Source organism: Gastrolobium bilobum, unplaced genomic scaffold, assembly GCF_033153095.1.
Source record: "Gastrolobium bilobum isolate Gb01-03AN ecotype WA unplaced genomic scaffold, APGP_CSIRO_Gbil_v1 utg3862, whole genome shotgun sequence".
NCBI classification, from domain to species: Eukaryota; Viridiplantae; Streptophyta; class Magnoliopsida; order Fabales; family Fabaceae; genus Gastrolobium; species Gastrolobium bilobum.
Window position 1 is genome coordinate 209,198 of NW_026898147.1, and position 19,445 is coordinate 228,642.

Here is a 19,445-nt window from a genome sequence, read left to right on the forward strand (position 1 = left end):
ATAAATTTTTTATTTATAACCATTACAAATTATATTATATACTCCCGAGAGTATATTCCTAATCAAGTCTACTCTCATAGTACAAGTTTATAAATAAAAAATTTATAAATATAACTTTTCCCATCTTTTTATATATAACTTAACATAATCATATTATACGAGACAATTTTAACCATTTATAGACAATAATAACGATGAGAGATGAGAGAGAAAAAAATATTAATAAAAAGAATAAGAAGAAAAAATAACAATTGATCTATCTATAAATAGTAAAAAGGCTTTGATTTTCTCATGTTACATGAGAATTGAATTATCATATTGTGACTCAACTTGTTGTGGGTCACACACTTATTAAAAAAAGCAAAAGAAAAAGAAAATTTTACACACAAATCGAAGAGTCACAACATGAAAAAATAATTCTCATGCAACATGAAAAATGTTTTTCCCATAGTAAAATTCACTCACAAATATGTACCAAAAAAAAAAAATCACTCACAAAATGTATTTATCGAGGGAAAATGTCTCTTCTGTCGTTAGAGAATAGAGAGACATTTTTTCTCCTGCGAATTAATAAAAATATGTGCCTTGTATATTTTTTAAGGGTTTGTTTTTTTGTAGTTCCTGCAGATAAGTTATTTGTACTAGTAAGCCCAATACGACGTCATTTTGGGACGAAAATTATAGTATTCTATAATTTTAATTTATTTCAGAGTTACTATAGTGTTTATAATTATAATTTTTTAATCTTTCAATTCCAAAACGATGTCATTTTGAAATTAAATGCAGATAATTTATCTACAATAACTGCAGAAATATTTTTCTCATTTTTTAATTGTAGTGAGATTCATAATAACTTTGTCTTTGGAGACAAAATATCTCTCCTTGCATGAGAAAATTAATATCTATATTTATTTATTTTATTTTTTTAATACACCCTGGTCCTACAATGGAAGATATTTTGTCTCCATAAACAAAGTTAGTGTGGACCCCACTAATACCCATATTTATTTTAAGGGTTTTATGAGTATAATATTACTTGACCCAAGAAAACTTTTCTACACACACAATTAAGAGGTGGGGTCCACATGTTTTTTTTTCTCTTTCCTTATTTCACTTTCTCTCTCCTCTTTATTGTGAGTGTAGTAAAATTTTCTTACATCATACAATATTATACTCATTGAACCCTTATTTTAAAGAGTTTGCTTTTTGTCATGTTACATGACAAGACTATTTTTCTGCATACACAAATTAAGCGTGGGTCCCACGCTTAAAAAAAAATCAAACCAAAATCAGGATACGACGCCGGATCCTTGTTGGAGGAATGATTCTTATATTTCCCTATTTTAAATAACAAACAGGGAGCATCTATTCCTATATAAAGATAATTTCTTTTGCGGCTGTGTAAATGCCAATTATTGTTATATACTTTTGAAAAATTAACATGGGTTACTCAATTAAAAGGTAAACCCTTTTCTTTTTTCAAGCACTCATTGAAAAAGCAAAGATTTGATTCTAAATGTTACAAATACTACGTTAAAAACAACTTTTGCAGCCAACCACAGTTACGTGCCGCCCATAATTTATTTTAACCGTGTCCAATATGTCACAGTCACACACACACACACTATTTCTTGTTCCTTGAAGCGTGGTGCACATGGATCTTATTTTATTGAGATTAAGTTACCACTCTACAAGCAAGCCGAATTGAAAAACAATTCTTTTCACACGCACTATGTATTCAGACCTTACACTCCCATTTACACATTCCATCTTTGTTCACACCGCTTCTCCTTCAAACATAGATACCAATAACACTCTTTTGTTCAATCATGGGAGTATCATCTATTATCTTCCTCCATCATCACCATCTTCATGGATGAAATCTTATTAGGAGGTTACACCATAACATTTCATGATTTTCATCTTTTGAACAACATGTCTTTTCCTTCGTGGCTAACTACCCCATCATGTTCCCCTTTGATTATAGATTCATCTTCACCTTCTTCACAACTCTTAGTTCAGTGGTTAAGGTTTATCTTCCTATCTCCATGTCCTCAGAGAGTTCTTCTTTCTGCTGTTGATATCTTCTTCTTGCTCTCCCTTCTAGCCTTTGCAGCTTACAATCTATATTCTCGATTCAGTTCCAATGCTAACTCTGGTTCCTCCATCTCTAAACCCCTTTTGCAAGAGAAGGACTCTGACTACAAAGTTACCTTGTGGTTCAAACTACCCTTGTCGGTAACGATTCTGTTGGCTATAGCTTACACGGTTCTAAGTGTCTTGGCTTTCACTCAAAGTAACCTTGCATCATGGAAACGGATAGAGGCACTGTTTCGCTTTTCTCATGCAATAGTCAACGTAGTGATTGTGATACTAATGCTGCATGAGAAGAAGTTCAAAGCTTCTAAGCACCCTTTGTCGCTTAGAATATACTGGATAGCAAACTTGGTGATTGCTTGCTTGTTTGCTACTTCAGCCATTGTTCGATTGGTAACTGTTGATGAACATAGGTTGGATCTTAATTTGAGAATTGATGACATATTCTCGTTGGTTAATCTTCCATTATCTATGTTCCTTTTCATAATAGCCATCAAAGGGTCATCAGGGATTCGTGTAATCAGAATATGTGATACAGTTGAGAGCTCAAGAACATATCAAAGGCTTTCCATGGATAGGACTTTGAGTCCTTATGCTTATGCTTCCTTGTTATCCAAAACAGTGTGGCTTTGGATGAATCCTCTTCTCAATAAAGGGTACAAAACACCCCTCAAACTTGAAGATGTTCCATCACTTCCTCTTGAATTCCGAGCAGAAAAGATGTCAGAGCTCTTCCAGAGCAATTGGCCAAAGCCAGAGGAAAACAGCAAGCACCCAGTTGGAGTTACCTTGTTTAGGTGCTTCTGGAAACACATAGCTTTCACTGGCTTCCTTGCAGTTATTCGACTTGCGGTTATGTATATTGGTCCAATGCTCATCCAGAGTTTTGTTGACTTCACCTCAAGAAAGGATAGCACTCCCTCTGAAGGTCTTGTTTTGATACTGATCCTGCTTGCAGCAAAATCAGTTGAAGTCCTCAGTGTTCACCAATTCAATTTCCACTCTCAGAAACTAGGCATGCTGATTCGTTCCAGCATCATCACTTCTGTGTACAAGAAGGGCTTGAAATTGTCAAGTTCTTCTAGACAAGCTCATGGGACAGGCCAGGTTGTGAATCACATGGCTGTTGATGCTCAACAACTCTCAGATTTGATGTTGCAGCTTCACCCTATATGGTTGATGCCATTACAAGTTGCTGCTGCATTGGCACTCATCTATTACTATGTTGGTTGGTCTGTGCTTGCAGCACTGCTTGGAACTACCATAGTGTTTATCTTCACTTTGTTTCGCACCAAGAGTAGCAACAGTTTCCAGTTCAGGATAATGATGAACCGTGATTTGAGGATGAAAGCAACCAATGAGTTGCTTAACAACATGCGTGTCATTAAGTTCCAAGCATGGGAGGAGTATTTTGGTAACAAAATTCGACAGTTTAGAGAAGCTGAGCATGGTTGGATTGGGAAATTCTTGTACTATTTTGCTATTAACATGGGAGTTCTGTCCACTGCTCCACTCATGGTAACTGTTCTCACCTTTGGAACTGCAACTTTTCTTGGCATTCCTCTGAATGCTGGCACTGTGTTCACAATAACTTCAGTGATCAAGATATTGCAAGAGCCAGTGAGGACCTTCCCACAAGCTCTTATATTGATTTCTCAAGCAATGATCTCCCTGGGGAGGTTGGATGAGTTCATGACTAGTAAGGAAATGGATGAGAATGCAGTGACTAGAGAGGACAACCGTGACAGTGCCATAGCTGTGGAGATAAAAGATGGGAAATTCTCTTGGGATGATGAGGATGGGAATGAGGCTCTGAAAGTTGAAGAGTTGGAAATTAAGAAAGGGGACCATGCTGCAGTTGTAGGCACTGTTGGGTCAGGCAAGTCTTCTTTATTGGCTTCTGTGTTAGGGGAAATGTTCAAGATCTCAGGAAAGGTATGCTTGCTTTGGACTCATTTTCATTGCTTTGTGCACTTCATGTTACTTGCTTCTTGTTGCATAGAAGATTACTGTTTTTGCTCCATGTTAACATAATTGTGCATTGTTAAATCATCCATCACCAAATGCTCGTAATAGGGAGGGAGGGTGAGCCTTGGAGCAGCTGTAAGGTTATTACTTGTGATCAGAAGGTCATGGAATCGAGTTTGGAAAACAGTCTTTTAGCAAAAATGTAAGTGGAAGATTATATTCAATTGACCCTCATCCCTACCCCAACAAGTTGAGAAACCTTGTGTACCGGGATTTACTAGGAACCGATAGTGCACTGCACCCTATATGTTCCTAAGCTCTCAGTGGGAATAGACTAATGCTTATGCACAATATTAATTGAAGGTTTAGACTTGATACATATAAACTACACCTAGGACAAGTGCACCCTTTCACTCAAAAGTAATACAGGAATTGAGTCCCAAATATTATTCCACGAAGACTTACTAGCAAGTACCAAATCCTCAAAACTCTAATGCTATTTTGATAACCGAAATTGAGAGGCTCAGTGACAATAATTGAAAATAAAATTAAAAATGGAGAAACGAATTAAAGAAAGAATCTAAACAAATCAAGGGGAATTCGCTAGCGAAAGTATCTAGGGCTTAGCTTCAATTGCATTCAATTATTTTTTTGGATATCAACCATAATTACCTCTTTGAGCCGAGTAGACTCCCTTGGTATCCCCACAAGTTTTGGTTCTTTGAACCTGTTATGGGACTAATCCCAAGTGCGAGACGAGTCCGAGATTAAGATTTTATGTCCCTCTCAAAGATGGTATTGGTGGGGATTGAACTGAGGTCCTTTCACCATTTATTCAGCACTCATGCACCAACTGAACTACCATCATTTGGTATTGCATTCAATTACTTAGTTCCTATTTCTTTACAGTTTATGGTTAAATTTATAGGTCACAATCAGTGGTCATGTGCTATTAATTGTGTATTCCTCAATCAAATTCTTTATTTGATACTTTAAGGAGCATGAACTTCAAAAATGGACGAATTAACCTCATTGATTAATTCAATTGATGGATAAGAACCAAAGTTTAATCATGCATATGTTCTATCCAAGATTGTTTCATTGCTCAATTATAGATGGTCACTAGTCAATCAATTAACTAATTCAGGTCAAGGGTGATTAAATCGTACCATGCATTCATCTCAAAAAAATCACATCCTATATTTAAATTAGGAATTAAATTAAATACAAGATCCACCATAACCCTAGTATATAGCCATCCATAAGAAAAACAAACCAAAATCTAAAGTAAACATCAGTAGTTACATCCATAGAGAACAATGAATAGAGAGATAGACAGAATTGAAACCCCTTTTTCAAGTAGGTGAAACCCGCTTAATCCTAGAGAGCCTTTTAACCTTTCTTTGTTATCAAAATTTGCTGCCTTTATCATCTCCCTTTAGCCCTAAAAAGGCCCAACCATTTATAATGCAAACATGGATAAAAGAGACTTTATGTTGCTTTCTAATATTAATACACATCCTCGTATCATTCGGACACATGCCCGTCTCTCCAAGATAAATGTGATTTGTCACCAAGACACGGGTATGTCTTAGGCTCTTAGCTATTGGTTTTTTCATCACCAAGCACGTGTAACAACTGACATAAGAGTTGTTCTAGGTTAATTAATAATCTTGAGTTCGAGTCCTACCTATGCAGATGAAAAAATTAAAAAAACACATTATTCAAATGGAGTTTTTATAGGTTAATTAATAGTCTTTAGTTCGAGTCTTAGGGGAGTGCATTGGATTGAGATTTCAAAGGATTTTTAATGGATTTAGGTATGTAGGTGGAGAAATTTAGAAGAAGAAAAAAAAAAAAAAAACAGCTATAGGTCTTCTCTTAAACTCTTCCAATTAAACCTGAATATTCCAAGCCTATAAGGACTCTAAATCAATTAGCAAGTTACATTTCATACATTTTATATGACCGTAATTTGGTATTTTAAGTATTCATGAGAACTAGCAGAAGCTTTATTGGCTGTCAATACATACCTGAATTTCTCTTTTAAATGGTGAAATTGGATGTAGAGGCTCTTCAATATATGTGTAAAGAACCAATTCAACCCAACAGCTTAAGCTATTGGGTGAGGCTACATTAATGGTTTTATATATCTCAACAATATGTACAAGAACTTTGTGATTGTGTTTTTCAGATGTCTCAAAGGAGTTTTATTGATTTGTAAATGTTCAACTATGTGTGATTTTACTTGTATTGTTCGCAGTTGTCATCATTATTTCCCATTCTTTTCTTCTTTTTTTCCAAACATCCTATAGGTCAGAGTTTGTGGGACAATCGCCTATGTAGCACAGACATCATGGATTCAAAATGCAACCATTCAAGAAAACATATTGTTTGGTTTACCAATGAACAGGGAGAAGTACAGGGAAGTAATAAGAGTATGCTGCCTGGAAAAGGATCTTGAAATGATGGAATATGGAGACCAAACTGAGATTGGGGAACGGGGTATTAACCTCAGTGGTGGCCAGAAGCAACGTGTACAACTAGCTAGAGCTGTATACCAAGACTGTGACATCTATCTCCTTGATGATGTATTCAGTGCTGTTGATGCCCAAACAGGATCATTTATATTTAAGGTAGATACAGAGTTACAAACATTGCTGAATAGCTCTAGTTCCTAAAACATTTCTAATACAAACATTGCTGAATTGTTAGATCTTTTTAGATATATACATTGCTTTCGCAATTTGTACCGGTAGTCACAAACAGTGAAGTTCCTAATTTCTCTATTTTGTTGCAGGAATGTATCATGGGAGCTCTCAAAGATAAGACCATTTTACTTGTAACTCACCAAGTTGACTTCTTGCATAATGTTGACTCTATAATGGTACGTGTATGCTCACAAGTATCTTAAACGTATGTGTTTTTCTGCTAATGATGGTTCATTTCAGTTTCACCTAAGTTATCTTATTGATAGTGATAGTACTCATGATGTTGTAGGTCTTATTCAAAAGAGTTATTATATGTATTCTATCATAATTTATATGTATTCTATCATAATTTATAAGATTTATTCAAGAAAATGCATTATACATTCTTGACTTCCTTCTCATACCCTGTTAGTATAAGATTTCTTTTCTTGGATTAAGCATAATTTGCCATCTCAAAACTCGTATTACATGTTCTGCAATAAATAACCTTAAAAAGTCAAGTTATTTCAACTGAGCACCTTTGCTTGTTTTGATACCAACGTTAAGGTGATGCGAGATGGGAGAATCGTGCAAAGTGGAAAGTATGATGAACTTCTCAATGCTGGCCTTGATTTTGGTGCACTTGTGGCTGCTCATGAATCATCTATGGAGATTGCAGAAACGAGTGACAAAGGTGTTGGTGATGATTCTGGCCAGTCTCCAAAATTGGCTCGTTTCCCTTCAAAGGAAAAGGAAAACATAGGCGAAAAGCAGCCTCAAGATCAATCTAAATCTGATAAGGCTTCATCAAAGCTCATTGAAGATGAGGAAAGAGAAACTGGCCGTGTGAACCTCAAAGTATATAAACATTATTTCACTGAAGCATTTGGGTGGTGGGGAATAGCACTCATGCTGGCAATGTCTCTAGCATGGATTATATCTTTTTTGGCTGGTGACTACTGGCTAGCAATTGCAACTTCAGAAGATTCTGCAATTCCTTCTTTCACGTTCATTATTGTCTATGCTATCATAGCAGCTATTGCATGTGTTGTGGTGATGGTCCGAGCAATCTTATTTACATATTGGGGTCTAAAGACATCCCAAAGCTTCTTCACTGGAATGCTTCATAGCATCTTGCGTGCACCAATGTCATTCTTTGACACCACTCCTTCTGGCAGAATATTGAGTCGTGTGAGTTTTAACATTCCTTTTAATGTTGATTTCTGCTAGGAAACAACATAAACTATAGCATATTCTTTAAATATTAGTGCTTGGGACTTACTATCTTTTTTCTTCTTCTTCTTCTTATGAATTGTTTAGGTATCTACTGATTTACTTTGGGTTGATATATCAATTCCAATGTTAGTAAGTTTCGTCATGGTTGCATACTTCTCACTAGCCAGCATCCTTATTGTCACATGCCAAAATGCTTGGGAAACGGTCTTCCTATTAATTCCACTGTTTTGGCTGAATAATTGGTATCGGGTATGATATGTCTACTCTTCCTTAAATTTTAGTCTCTACAATGTTATTATCCAAAAACTCTTGGTGGCTTTTGCTGAATTTTTTTTTTGGGGTCTCTTTACAATGTTATTATCCAAAAAAGAGGGCGAGCCTCGAACAGTGCTAAAGCTGTTCTTTTGTGATTGAAAAGTCACGGTTCGAATTTAAGAAACGGCCTCCTTGTAAATATGCAAAAATAAGGTTTTGTACAAGGAATAAAGACTACCCTCACAATGGGGATTTTTTTATTTTTTTTCAAGTAATCTCAGATATTGAAGAATATTCAATTAATTCAACTAATGATTTGCATTTGCATTTTCGTAAATGTGAATCATATGATATTTGTGCACACTTATTGCAGAGGCCTTTGGAACACTCACTTTCTTTGTTGTGGTTTGCAGAAATATTACCTTGCATCTTCTAGGGAATTGACTCGCCTTGATTCTATCACAAAAGCTCCTGTGATTCATCACTTTTCAGAGACTATTTCTGGTGTTATGACAATCCGTGGCTTCAGAAAGCAGGGTGCATTTTGTCAGGAGAATATTGACAGGGTCAATGCAAGTCTTAGAATGGATTTCCACAATAATGGAGCCAATGAATGGCTTGGTTTTCGCCTGGACTTTATCGGAGTGGTTTTCCTTTGCGTTGCCACTGTTTTTATGATCTTTTTGCCAAGTGCTATTGTTAGGCCAGGTATAACTTCCTTCATGAAACTTCTCTACCAAACATCATGGTCATTCATGTATAATACTTAGATAAATATAGGTGCAAGACCAGTTCAATAGAAAAGTTATCTTACTGACCAAGAATTATTCCACTTGATATAATTTTGCTGTTGCAGAATATGTTGGTTTGTCTCTGTCCTATGGTCTGGCTCTCAGTGGTCTCTTGTCATTTACCATAACCATGACTTGTTCTGTTGAGAACAAAATGGTTTCAGTTGAGAGAATAAAGCAGTTTACCAACCTTCCATCAGAAGCTCCATGGAAAATTGCTGATAAGTCTCCTCCTCAGAATTGGCCCAACCAAGGCAATATCGAGTTAAATAATTTGCAGGTATATAGTAGTCACAAACTGCTAAGTTGCAAGACAAATTAATAATCTGGGGTGAGAACCTGCATAATTTAACCAAAATTATAGTATACCATTCAAAAAGGAGACTTCACTTGATAGAATTTTCAACAAGTTAAACAAACACCAAGTAGATGGTCACTATCTGCTCTCTTTTTTTAACTACTTTTTTGGGCAATATAGTTATTTCAAATCTGAGGATACTAGACTGCATGAAAGGTTGAAAGTAAGATATGACGTACAGATGGTACATGGAGTTTGCATACAAAAGAAAAACATTTGAATTGAAGGGAACTTTTATCAATACTTCATACATAAGTGATGGTAATACTGATGAATGCATCATGGGTAACATGCATTCAGTAACTTCTACATATATATATAATCTGTTGTTATGAAATGGTGGTGAGCAGGTTCGGTATAGGCCAAATACTCCTCTAGTTCTTAAGGGAATATCTCTCAACATTAAAGGAGGAGAAAAGATTGGTGTTGTTGGCCGTACAGGGAGTGGGAAATCAACCCTCATCCAGGTTCTATTTAGGTTGATTGAGCCTTCAGCTGGGAAAATAATCATTGATGGGATCAACATTTGCACTGTGGGCCTTCATGATTTGAGGTCTCGATTTGGAATTATTCCACAAGAACCTGTCCTCTTTCAAGGAACAGTAAGAAGCAACATTGACCCCCTTGGATTGTATTCAGAAGATGAAATCTGGAAGGTATATACTGCATTACATGCTTGTTTTTTGTTCTATGTTTTTATACTGCATTGCATCCTTGGATTCTAAATTTGAGCTTCCCATAGGCCACAACTAATAACTTACTATTAAATTTTGTTGCTGCAGAGCCTTGAACGCTGCCAACTGAAAGAAGTGGTGGCTGCAAAGCCTGAGAAACTTGAGGCTTCAGGTCTCAACTCCTCTTATAAACCTGCTTTTAGTAGTTTAATCCAATGTGGTTAAAAAGCATTAATTGCCTAAGATATTGATATTGCTATAAAATGTTTTTACATTCTTTTGTTGGTGACAATGTGAGCTGACATCAGTTTACTATACAATTTCTTAGTGGTTGATGGTGGAGACAATTGGAGTGTGGGACAAAGGCAGCTACTCTGCTTGGGAAGGATCATGCTAAAAAGCACCAAAATACTATTCATGGATGAGGCAACAGCATCTGTTGATTCGCAAACTGATGCTGTGATACAAAAGATCATCAGAGAGGACTTTGCAGATCGCACAATTATCAGTATTGCTCACAGAATACCAACAGTCATGGATTGTGACAAAGTTTTGGTCATAGATGCAGGTATGATGATAAGCATGTTATTTATGTTCATGAGTTTTAGCCTGTTTGTTTCGCAGTACAAAAAAAATTAACTTTTATTTCTTCTTTATTTTAAAAGTGTTTTTTATAAAAGTTAAAGCTATTTATATTTTTATAAAATTATTTAGTTTTTGAAAAAAATTATTTGGCTTTTGGCTTTTGACTTTTGCTTTTTTTAGAAGTTAAAATTTTTAGCTTTTAAAAGAAATTAGACTTTTGACTTTTTTTGTGACTTCTTTTTTTTTAAAAAAAAAAATAGACATCCAAACAAACTTAGAGTGAGTGAAAAGTGCTTTTTTTTCTTAAAAAAACAGCTTTTGAAAAAAAAAAAAGCAAAAGCCATATAATGTGCAGCTTCTAGCCTTCTACCATTACCAATATTTTCCCAAAAACCAAAGAAATAAAATCCCGGTGCAGAAAGCTCACTGATTTGCAAGGATAGAGATGAGAATCGATGGTACGAAATCTTCCCTTTGTATTTTTGTAAAGAAGTTATTTCTCATGCTCAAACCCGTTACCTTCCGATAAGAAGAAGCGATTTTACCACTGCTGAAGGCTCGCTCTACATACCCTTCAGTCATCTCAGCATTGGGCGTTTAGTAGAGGAAAAAAAAAAAAAATTATCCGGAATCTCAATCTTCAAAAGTATGATTTTTACATTAAGTTTTTTATAATATTTGAAAATTTAAAATTTAAAAAAATTTAATTTCCCAAGAATTCTGAAGAATACTGCTTACCAAACGGGCCCTAAATATTTTACTTCTTCAATTATTGCATGAAAGAAATATATAGAATAATATTGCTAGAATAACAAGTTGTGGGGTTTTTGATATTTTTTGACAGGTTTTGCAAAGGAATTTGACAAGCCATCACGTTTGCTTGAAAGGCATTCGCTATTTGGTGCATTGGTTAAGGAGTATTCCAATAGATCTGCTTAACTTGGCTCATTGCTACTGGCTTTGATTCTAACCGAGAACGCCATTGACGTAGTTAATTTCCAACATGCGGTCCCTAAGACAAACTTTATGAAGATTTTGATGTTCTAGCATTTGAGAAATGTTACGACACACACTCTTTTGAACAGTTTTTCTAACATATTCATTATTATTGAATCGCGTCTTACATTAGAAACTTTTTTTTATAATTATTGAATAAATGTAAAACGTGATCCAATGATAAAAAAATATGTTAGCAAGGATGTTTAAAAGAATGGATTAGTAGCATTTATCTATTAATTTTTGTAGTTCAATAATTTGACAAGGATAATATGTAGGAGAAATTTTTTTAGTTTTTTAGTTCTAGAAATCGAAGTTAGGCTGAATTTATTGATTCTGTTTTAATGTTTGTAGTTTCCTGGCTAGCTTGTTATTGCTACGAGAAACTACTTGGAACATTCCAAGAACGATAATATTGTCCTTCGATAAGTTCTTTTCGAAATTAGTGAAAATGTTTATTATGCACGAAGTTTGTCATGATACGTTTTTGGATTAATTTAAAAAAAAAATTAAAATCAGATAAAAATAAAAAGTACATACAAATAAGCTACAGTAATATTACATAAAAATTAAAGGAAAAAGTTCATCAATGCCTCTTGGTTTGTTTCAGAATCATTTATACCCGTGATTTTTTCCTATCACATATGCCCCTGTGCTTTGTAAAAAAAAAGAAACCACATGGGTATATGTGATAAAAAACATACCCTTTTACAAACCACAGGGGCATATGTGATAAGAAAAAATCACGGGGACATAAGAGATTCTGAAGTAAACCACAGGGGCATTGGTGAACTTTTCCCAAAATCAAATATATATTTAATACTTTAATTATCAAACTCTACTTCAATTTTCCATTCGTGCGTTTAATTACATAGTTAAATCTATTTTGGCATTTTATCAAAAAGTATCGCAGTTTTTATATAAAATTATAGATTTTGTGTTAAATATTGTAAATTAAATAATTAATATTGCATATACTAAAAAAAAAATATTACACACTTATAAAATTTTTAAAAACATCCAAGCACAAACTATCCCTGTAATTCAAAGGGGCAGTGTGTGAGGACGCATGACAAGTCTTTATCTAGATCATTATAAAATATTGGTATAAATTAATATTCACATTGAAAAGATCAATGAGATTTGAATAAGGTTAAATTTCTGTCATAAGATATCAAATTCTCCAATTAACAATAATTATGTTATTGTTCTCAACCCTGAGTTTATTATAAAATAAGTAATTAAATAGTTTTCATTTCTTAGTTCACTTACAAGTGAGATTCGATCAATTTACAAATTTTGAGATTGAGATTATTTGATTAATAGTGTTTATGCAATAAACAAAATGAAATTTTTATGAAATATCCTCATGAAATGTTTTGATACTTTGATATTAATGTTACTAGCCAGTGCATATGATCTATTGAAAAACTATTATAGTCAACAGAATAAATGATTGATTGAGTGAAAAAAAACTTATCAATCTGTTATTGATATTTTATAGAGGAGTAATGCATATTCATATTATAAGTATTATTAATCTTAGAGTTTAATTTCAGATTATAAATGGAATAGCACCGAATTAAAAAATTATTTGATTGATTATTAAGAGCCTGATTAATAATAGTCGGTGGACCCCATGCCAACCTGAGATAAATGATGAAATATATCTTATGTAAGAAATTTTAAAATAGGATTCTATGAAATTAGAACACCAAAAGATTCAGGCTTACTTGTTAAATATATGATTCTTGATTTCTTGAAGGCTTCTTGTTTACTCTAATGCTCATGCAATGGAAAGACTAGGATCTTCCTCTGCAATTCACATCACTCCCTGATCACAACCATTGATGGGGCGAGTTGTAGAGTGACGGTTTTCCAACACACTGTGAATGCAGAGGGGACCTAGCCAAACTTATTAATCCTAATCCCCTTCCCATCATGGGCCTATGAGTTAGGCCTACACTATTACCCACACTATTCAGTTTACAGATATCCAAGCCCAAATCAAAAGGATCACTAATTAACTGGGCTTTATATTGCACCCCTATATGGATCATGACTTAGCCCGTTTTTTATTAAAACAAGAAAAGCTACAATTGATTGAAGCCCACAATTATTATAAAAATTTCTAACATTCTCCCACTTGGACAAAATCAATTGTAAAATTTAATTTAAAAGAGAAAAGGAAAACAAGTTATTTGAAAACAACTCTCGGTCTAAGGACTAATTCATATAATGTGACCACATTTTAAGAAAACACATGATTCAAGGTGTGATATCTGAATATGACTCCATCCAACTAAAATCAAATAACATTGAATCAGGCGGTGATTATACCCTTACTGATATAAGACATTCCATGGTCACAAATGTTACTTGACTCCGTCGACTAGACATTAGTGTGGAGTGTAGCAAGAAAATAGTATGCCAATGTGATCCAACAACAGCCAAACTATTATTTTCTCTGTCAGTTCTCAAATTTCTCTCAAATGCCTTAAAGCCAAAGAAATTCCATGGTTTATAAAAAAACCATCATATAATTAAATATGGTGTCAACTACGAGCCATGTAGTCCTAACAATATCATTATGTCTCAAACTCCCATATAGTGTCAACCACAGACATGATGATTCCAACGACACTGAGTACCAAAATCATGCCTCAAACTCCAATATAGTGTCAACCACAGGCATGGTGGTCCCAACGACACTGAGTTTCAAAAGCATGCCTCAAACTCCAATATAGTGTCAACCACATGCATAGTGATCTCAACGACACTGAGTTCCAAAATCATGCCTCAAACTCCAATATGGTGTCAACCACAGGCATGGTGGTCCCAACGAAACTGAGTTCCAAAATATCTCATAATTGATAAACATAAATACACGTACTCAATATATACAATAATAAAACTCAAATCCTTATCAGTTGTTCAAAATAAAATTTCTCTGCTAAATAAACATCAATTATATCCAAAATAAATGGTTCAACGACAAGAAAATAATAAATGATTCAAACTTCCACTAATTGTAACATCCCGGGCGCTGACGAGGGCGGGGAGTGATCGCCGGTGCGTAAGGGCACGAACAAGGAGCGGCTCCTGGCAGGCTTCTAGGGACGGGGGTACATGAATGAATCGAATCAACACCCGAAAGAGAAGGATTCCAGAGACTGTGCTGGTATAGGACGGTACAGTTGAGAATGACTTATAAGAATTAATTGGTACTACCTATACTAACAAGATGCATCTACTTTTCGGTAGCCCGGATCGGAAGAACTCCACAGTTAAGCGTGCTTGACTTGGAGCAATTCAGGGATGGGTGACCTCCTGGGAAGTTTTCCCGGGAAGTGTGCGAGTGAGGACAAAGCATGCTGAAAAGTCTCGTGTTAGTGTGTGGGGATAGTCATTGATTCTTGCAGGTTGCCAGGCGTTACAAGTGGTATCAGAGCAGGGCCTCTCATCCAGTACGGTGTGGTTCGAGGACGAACCAGGCGGAAGCTGGTGGGCATGTAACATCCCGGGCGCTGACGAGGGCGGGGAGTGATCGCCGGTGCGTAAGGGCACGGACAAGGAGCGGCTCCTGGCAGGCTTCTAGGGACGGGGGTACATGAATGAATCGAATCAACACCCGAAAGAGAAGGATTCCAGAGACTGTGCTGGTATGGGACGGTACAGTTGGGAATGGCTTATAAGAATTAATTGGTACTACCTATACTAACAAGATGCATCTACTTTTCGGTAGCCCGGATCGGAAGAACTCCACAGTTAAGCGTGCTTGACTTGGAGCAATTCAGGGATGGGTGACCTCCTGGGAAGTTTCCCCAGGAAGTGTGCGAGTGAGGACAAAGCATGCTGAAAAGTCTCGTGTTAGTGTGTGGGGATAGTCGTTGATTCTTGCAGGTTGCCAGGCGTTACACTAATCAACTAAATCAAAGGAATTTACAATGCCCATATTCTTCACATCTATTTATCATGGGCCTAAATCCTTTGGTTAGAGAGTCAGTCAATATTCTCAACAACTAAGTTATTCACATACAATACAAGAAAATGAAATTTTCTCCCATTGACCTTGTGGTAAATATAGTATACTAACATAAATTATTTTCGTCATAGCTCAAGAAAGTCACTACCTCATCAAATCACCATTAATGTAAAATAAAATCCATGTATATTAAAAAAAAGGATATAGAATTCAAAATCCTTTTCAAAGAGGCCTTATAGAAAATTCATTTCAAAATACACTCATATCATGACATTAAAAACTAAGCAATTATCTATCACTGACTCCACAATAACTTCAAGATCACATAAAATCAATCATATTTCTTCCACTAAAAAACACGTCAAGTATGTTCTCTACATTAATTATAGGCTAACACGCAATGCCCTATCAAGATCAAAATTCATAAAATAAAAAAAATATCTAGATCTCTTCTCCACTAATCATAATTCAATCCAATCAATAATTCTATTATGGCATTGTTATCGTTCATATCAAAAGTATATTTATTACATCGATGCAATTATATTAATTATTGACAATTAAATAATTTCAACAAAGTAATTAGTATAGTATAAACTCATTTTTGGGCGGAGTATACAATACACAATTATTTCGCATTATTTAATCTTCATATAAGTTTCAAAAAAAATTCATACAACAACCCTTTTGTGCAAGTAATTGCATATAATAATTTTATTATTAAAAACTCTCAAAAATTTTAAATAACATTACAAATAACATTCTGAAATAATATGAATAAATTTATAACATCATTTTCAAAATTTATAATGCATTCTCTAAACTACAAATTACAATGTTATAAAAACCGAACCGACCCGGCCGGGTCGACGCGGAAACCGGTGAACCGGTCCGATTTTCATATTGGACCAGTCATGTTACAGAAGCGGCGTGACCTGGCGCGACCCGACCGGTTTTCGTAAAAATCAGTGACCCGGTCGGTTTAACCGGTGACCTGGCCTGGTCTATAAAAAAAAACTGATTTATTTTCATAAATTAATGTCTTTTTTTTTTTACTCTCAAACACAAATAATTTTTTTTCTTTTGAAATATTTGAGTGACTTGTGGTTTATTAACTTACATAAATTATGTACCTACAATACTAATATTATCTTGATTATGCAATATGCAGAGAATTTTGATTTGATTTATAGTTAGAGATGTCGTTTACAGAACCTGAAACACTAGTATCACAAATATTATATGTTTGATTGATCTTTTATTGGACAATGATGTGTAATTTATTATTTTCATATTAAAATATTTGAAATTCGTATATTTTTTTACAAGTATTTAAGTATATTTATAGTTTTTTAATATAAATTATAAATTTACATATACTTACCGTGTCATGCGGTTGAACCAGTGACCCAGTAACCCAGTACCTCGACCGGGTCAATAACCGGGTCGGGTTTAATAACATTGAAAATTATACCACAAATTCTCATGTCCAACATGAACAATTAGACACCTTGGCTTAATAATGAAACTTAATTGAGATAGTACATAAAATATATGCTAAATTAGTAGTATTGACATTATAATCACCATAATATATAATATATATTTTTTATTGATTACAATTTTTTTTAATAAAAAGAGGAACATAAATATGATATGCATCAAAAACTAAAATAAGTATTTCAAGAATATTGAACAAGAAATTATCTAAACACACTTACAAATTGATTCAAGGAAAAATTAATAGAAAGGTATAATCTTAAGGCAAAATAAGAATGCATCAGAATAAATTATAGGAAAATATACATCTTTAATTAAATCAAGATATTATAATGAGGCCAACATAATAGTACATTCTCCTTTGGGCAGAATGCACAAACCAAGGTCTAAACCAAGGCCAAAACCTCAGATGAGTTAATCAATGAGTACAACACTGGATTTGAAAATCTATCCCCTTTGGGCAGATAGATTCCTAGATCAGGATGAGTTAATCATTTAGTACAACAGATTGTCATAACAAGGCCAACATAATAGTACATCTCCTTTTGGACAGAATGCACAAACCAAGGTCTAAACTAATGTCAAAATCTCAAATGAGTTAATCAATGAGCCCAACATTGGGTTCGAAAATCCATCTCCTTTGGGCAGACAGATCCCTAGACCAATGAGTCTCAAATAACTTCATCTACAACTTCAACGAAAAGTTACTCGGTGAGCATACAATGACTTCAGAGATTTGTCCCCTTTGGGCAGACAGATCACTTAGATCAATGCACCTTCATTAACTTTGTCGTAAACAAGTTCACAGTTATAACATACAATTACCCCCTTTGAGCAATAAATTGCATGAAATAACCAAAATTACTTCTCAAATTTTGCAAAGAAATTTTCACAAATCTTGCACCGAAATTAATCTTCTCTTGCCCAAAATCACAACTCGGTCCACAAGAAAGTGCAATATCTCTACTGATAATGAATCAAAGATAATAACATTTCTAACAAAATTTTACACTCAAATAATTCAAGCGGAAGCATACATCTTAATAAACAGAAAAATATTAGAGCAAACATATAAGGTTTATCACTTTCCCAAAAAAGGATATTTATTACAACAATTTATTTATTTATTTTAAATATATCATAAAAACATATTTAATTATAACACTACACAAGTAATATTTGGTGAAAATTAAGTCACTATTGGGCTCATAAGTGCTTTATGCACCATAGCCTATGGATGAGCTTCACTAAAAAAAATACAAATGGGTCTTCTTCCCCACCAAAAAAATCAACCATTAGGGAAATAAGTTTTATTCATAAATAACCCCTAACTCTAAAATAGTATTCATCAAATCTATCATAGATTCATGTTTTTTTTTTTTTTGATAAAAATGGAGGGCCTAGCCCAGAGAAACTATATTGAAAGTTGTTGCATGTTCAAAGAAGCATGCTCAAACAGTAAGTTTGTACAAAAGGAATTCCAAAAAGAAAGGATGCCGACAAGGGGAGAAAAATAATACACTAGTTCTTCACCCTTGTGGTTAAAACCTAACTTGGCTAAACTATCAGCACAATCATTAAATTCCCTAGGAATAAACTTCCAAAGGACTTTATCAAAACTGCTTGCTGCACTCCTTATTCTGTTGCTGAGAGAACCAAAGCCACCTTCAGCAGAATGATCCTCTACACAGGAAAAAGCTACTTGGCTATCACTTCCAAGCCAAACTTTTGAATACTTTCTGTCAGCTGCCAGCTTAAGGCCTTGCAACATACCCACAGTTGAGCTTCTATAGGATTGGATAGTTGCTCCCAAGCAACATAGTTGGGCTTTCCTCTTGGATTCTGTATCACCCCAAATGAAGTTGCATTGCAATTTTTCAATGTCCTGGCATACATGAGCAGGCAAGGTATTATTCTGCATTTGATAGCAAGGGATGGCAGAAATTACACTTTTGGCTAAGGTTATTTGCCAGCCAAAGCTAAGCATTTGCTTTTCCAACCTTGAAGTCTGTTTTGAACTCTAAACACCACATCAGCATAATGGTCCTTCCTTGTTCTTCCATTTTCATCAAAACTCCTAAGTACCTACCAATGTTGTTCACCTTTTTGAAGCCACAAGCATTGGAGATATCAAACACAGCCTCCTGGGGAGTGTTCTTAGAGAAAAAAATACAGGATTTCACTATACTCACACATTGTCCTGACATGCTAGAGAAAGTCTTTAAACAACTTAAGATGCTGTTCATTTGACTCATGGAGGCTTCAACAAATAAGATGATATCATCTGCAAACAGAAGGTGAGATATGACC

At 34.7% G+C, this 19,445-nt stretch overlaps 1 protein-coding gene across 1 annotated transcript; it reads left to right on the forward strand.

Moving 5' to 3' along the window:
• Positions 1-1,929: 1,929 nt before the first annotated feature.
• On the forward strand, positions 1,930-11,629 carry LOC133313236 (ABC transporter C family member 14-like). Its single transcript, XM_061514578.1, has 11 exons — positions 1,930-4,032; positions 6,381-6,701; positions 6,866-6,952; positions 7,323-7,946; positions 8,076-8,240; positions 8,660-8,954; positions 9,103-9,317; positions 9,746-10,051; positions 10,178-10,241; positions 10,398-10,637; positions 11,499-11,629. The coding sequence occupies exons 1-11, from the start codon at positions 1,936-1,938 to the stop codon at positions 11,591-11,593; spliced, it is 4,509 nt and encodes a 1,502-aa protein (XP_061370562.1). The 5' UTR covers positions 1,930-1,935; the 3' UTR covers positions 11,594-11,629.
• Positions 11,630-19,445: the final 7,816 nt, after the last annotated feature.

What these genes read in the sequence shown, in the direction of transcription:
- LOC133313236 (XM_061514578.1), top strand. Translation starts at nt 1,936, where the DNA reads ATGTCTTTTCCTTCGTGGCTAACTACCCCATCATGTTCCCCTTTGATT. An exon ending in ATAATGTTGACTCTATAATG is followed by an intron (nt 6,953 to 7,322) that starts GTACGTGTATGC and finishes ACCAACGTTAAG; the next exon opens with GTGATGCGAGATGGGAGAAT. An exon ending in TGAGAAACTTGAGGCTTCAG is followed by an intron (nt 10,242 to 10,397) that starts GTCTCAACTCCT and finishes ACAATTTCTTAG; the next exon opens with TGGTTGATGGTGGAGACAAT.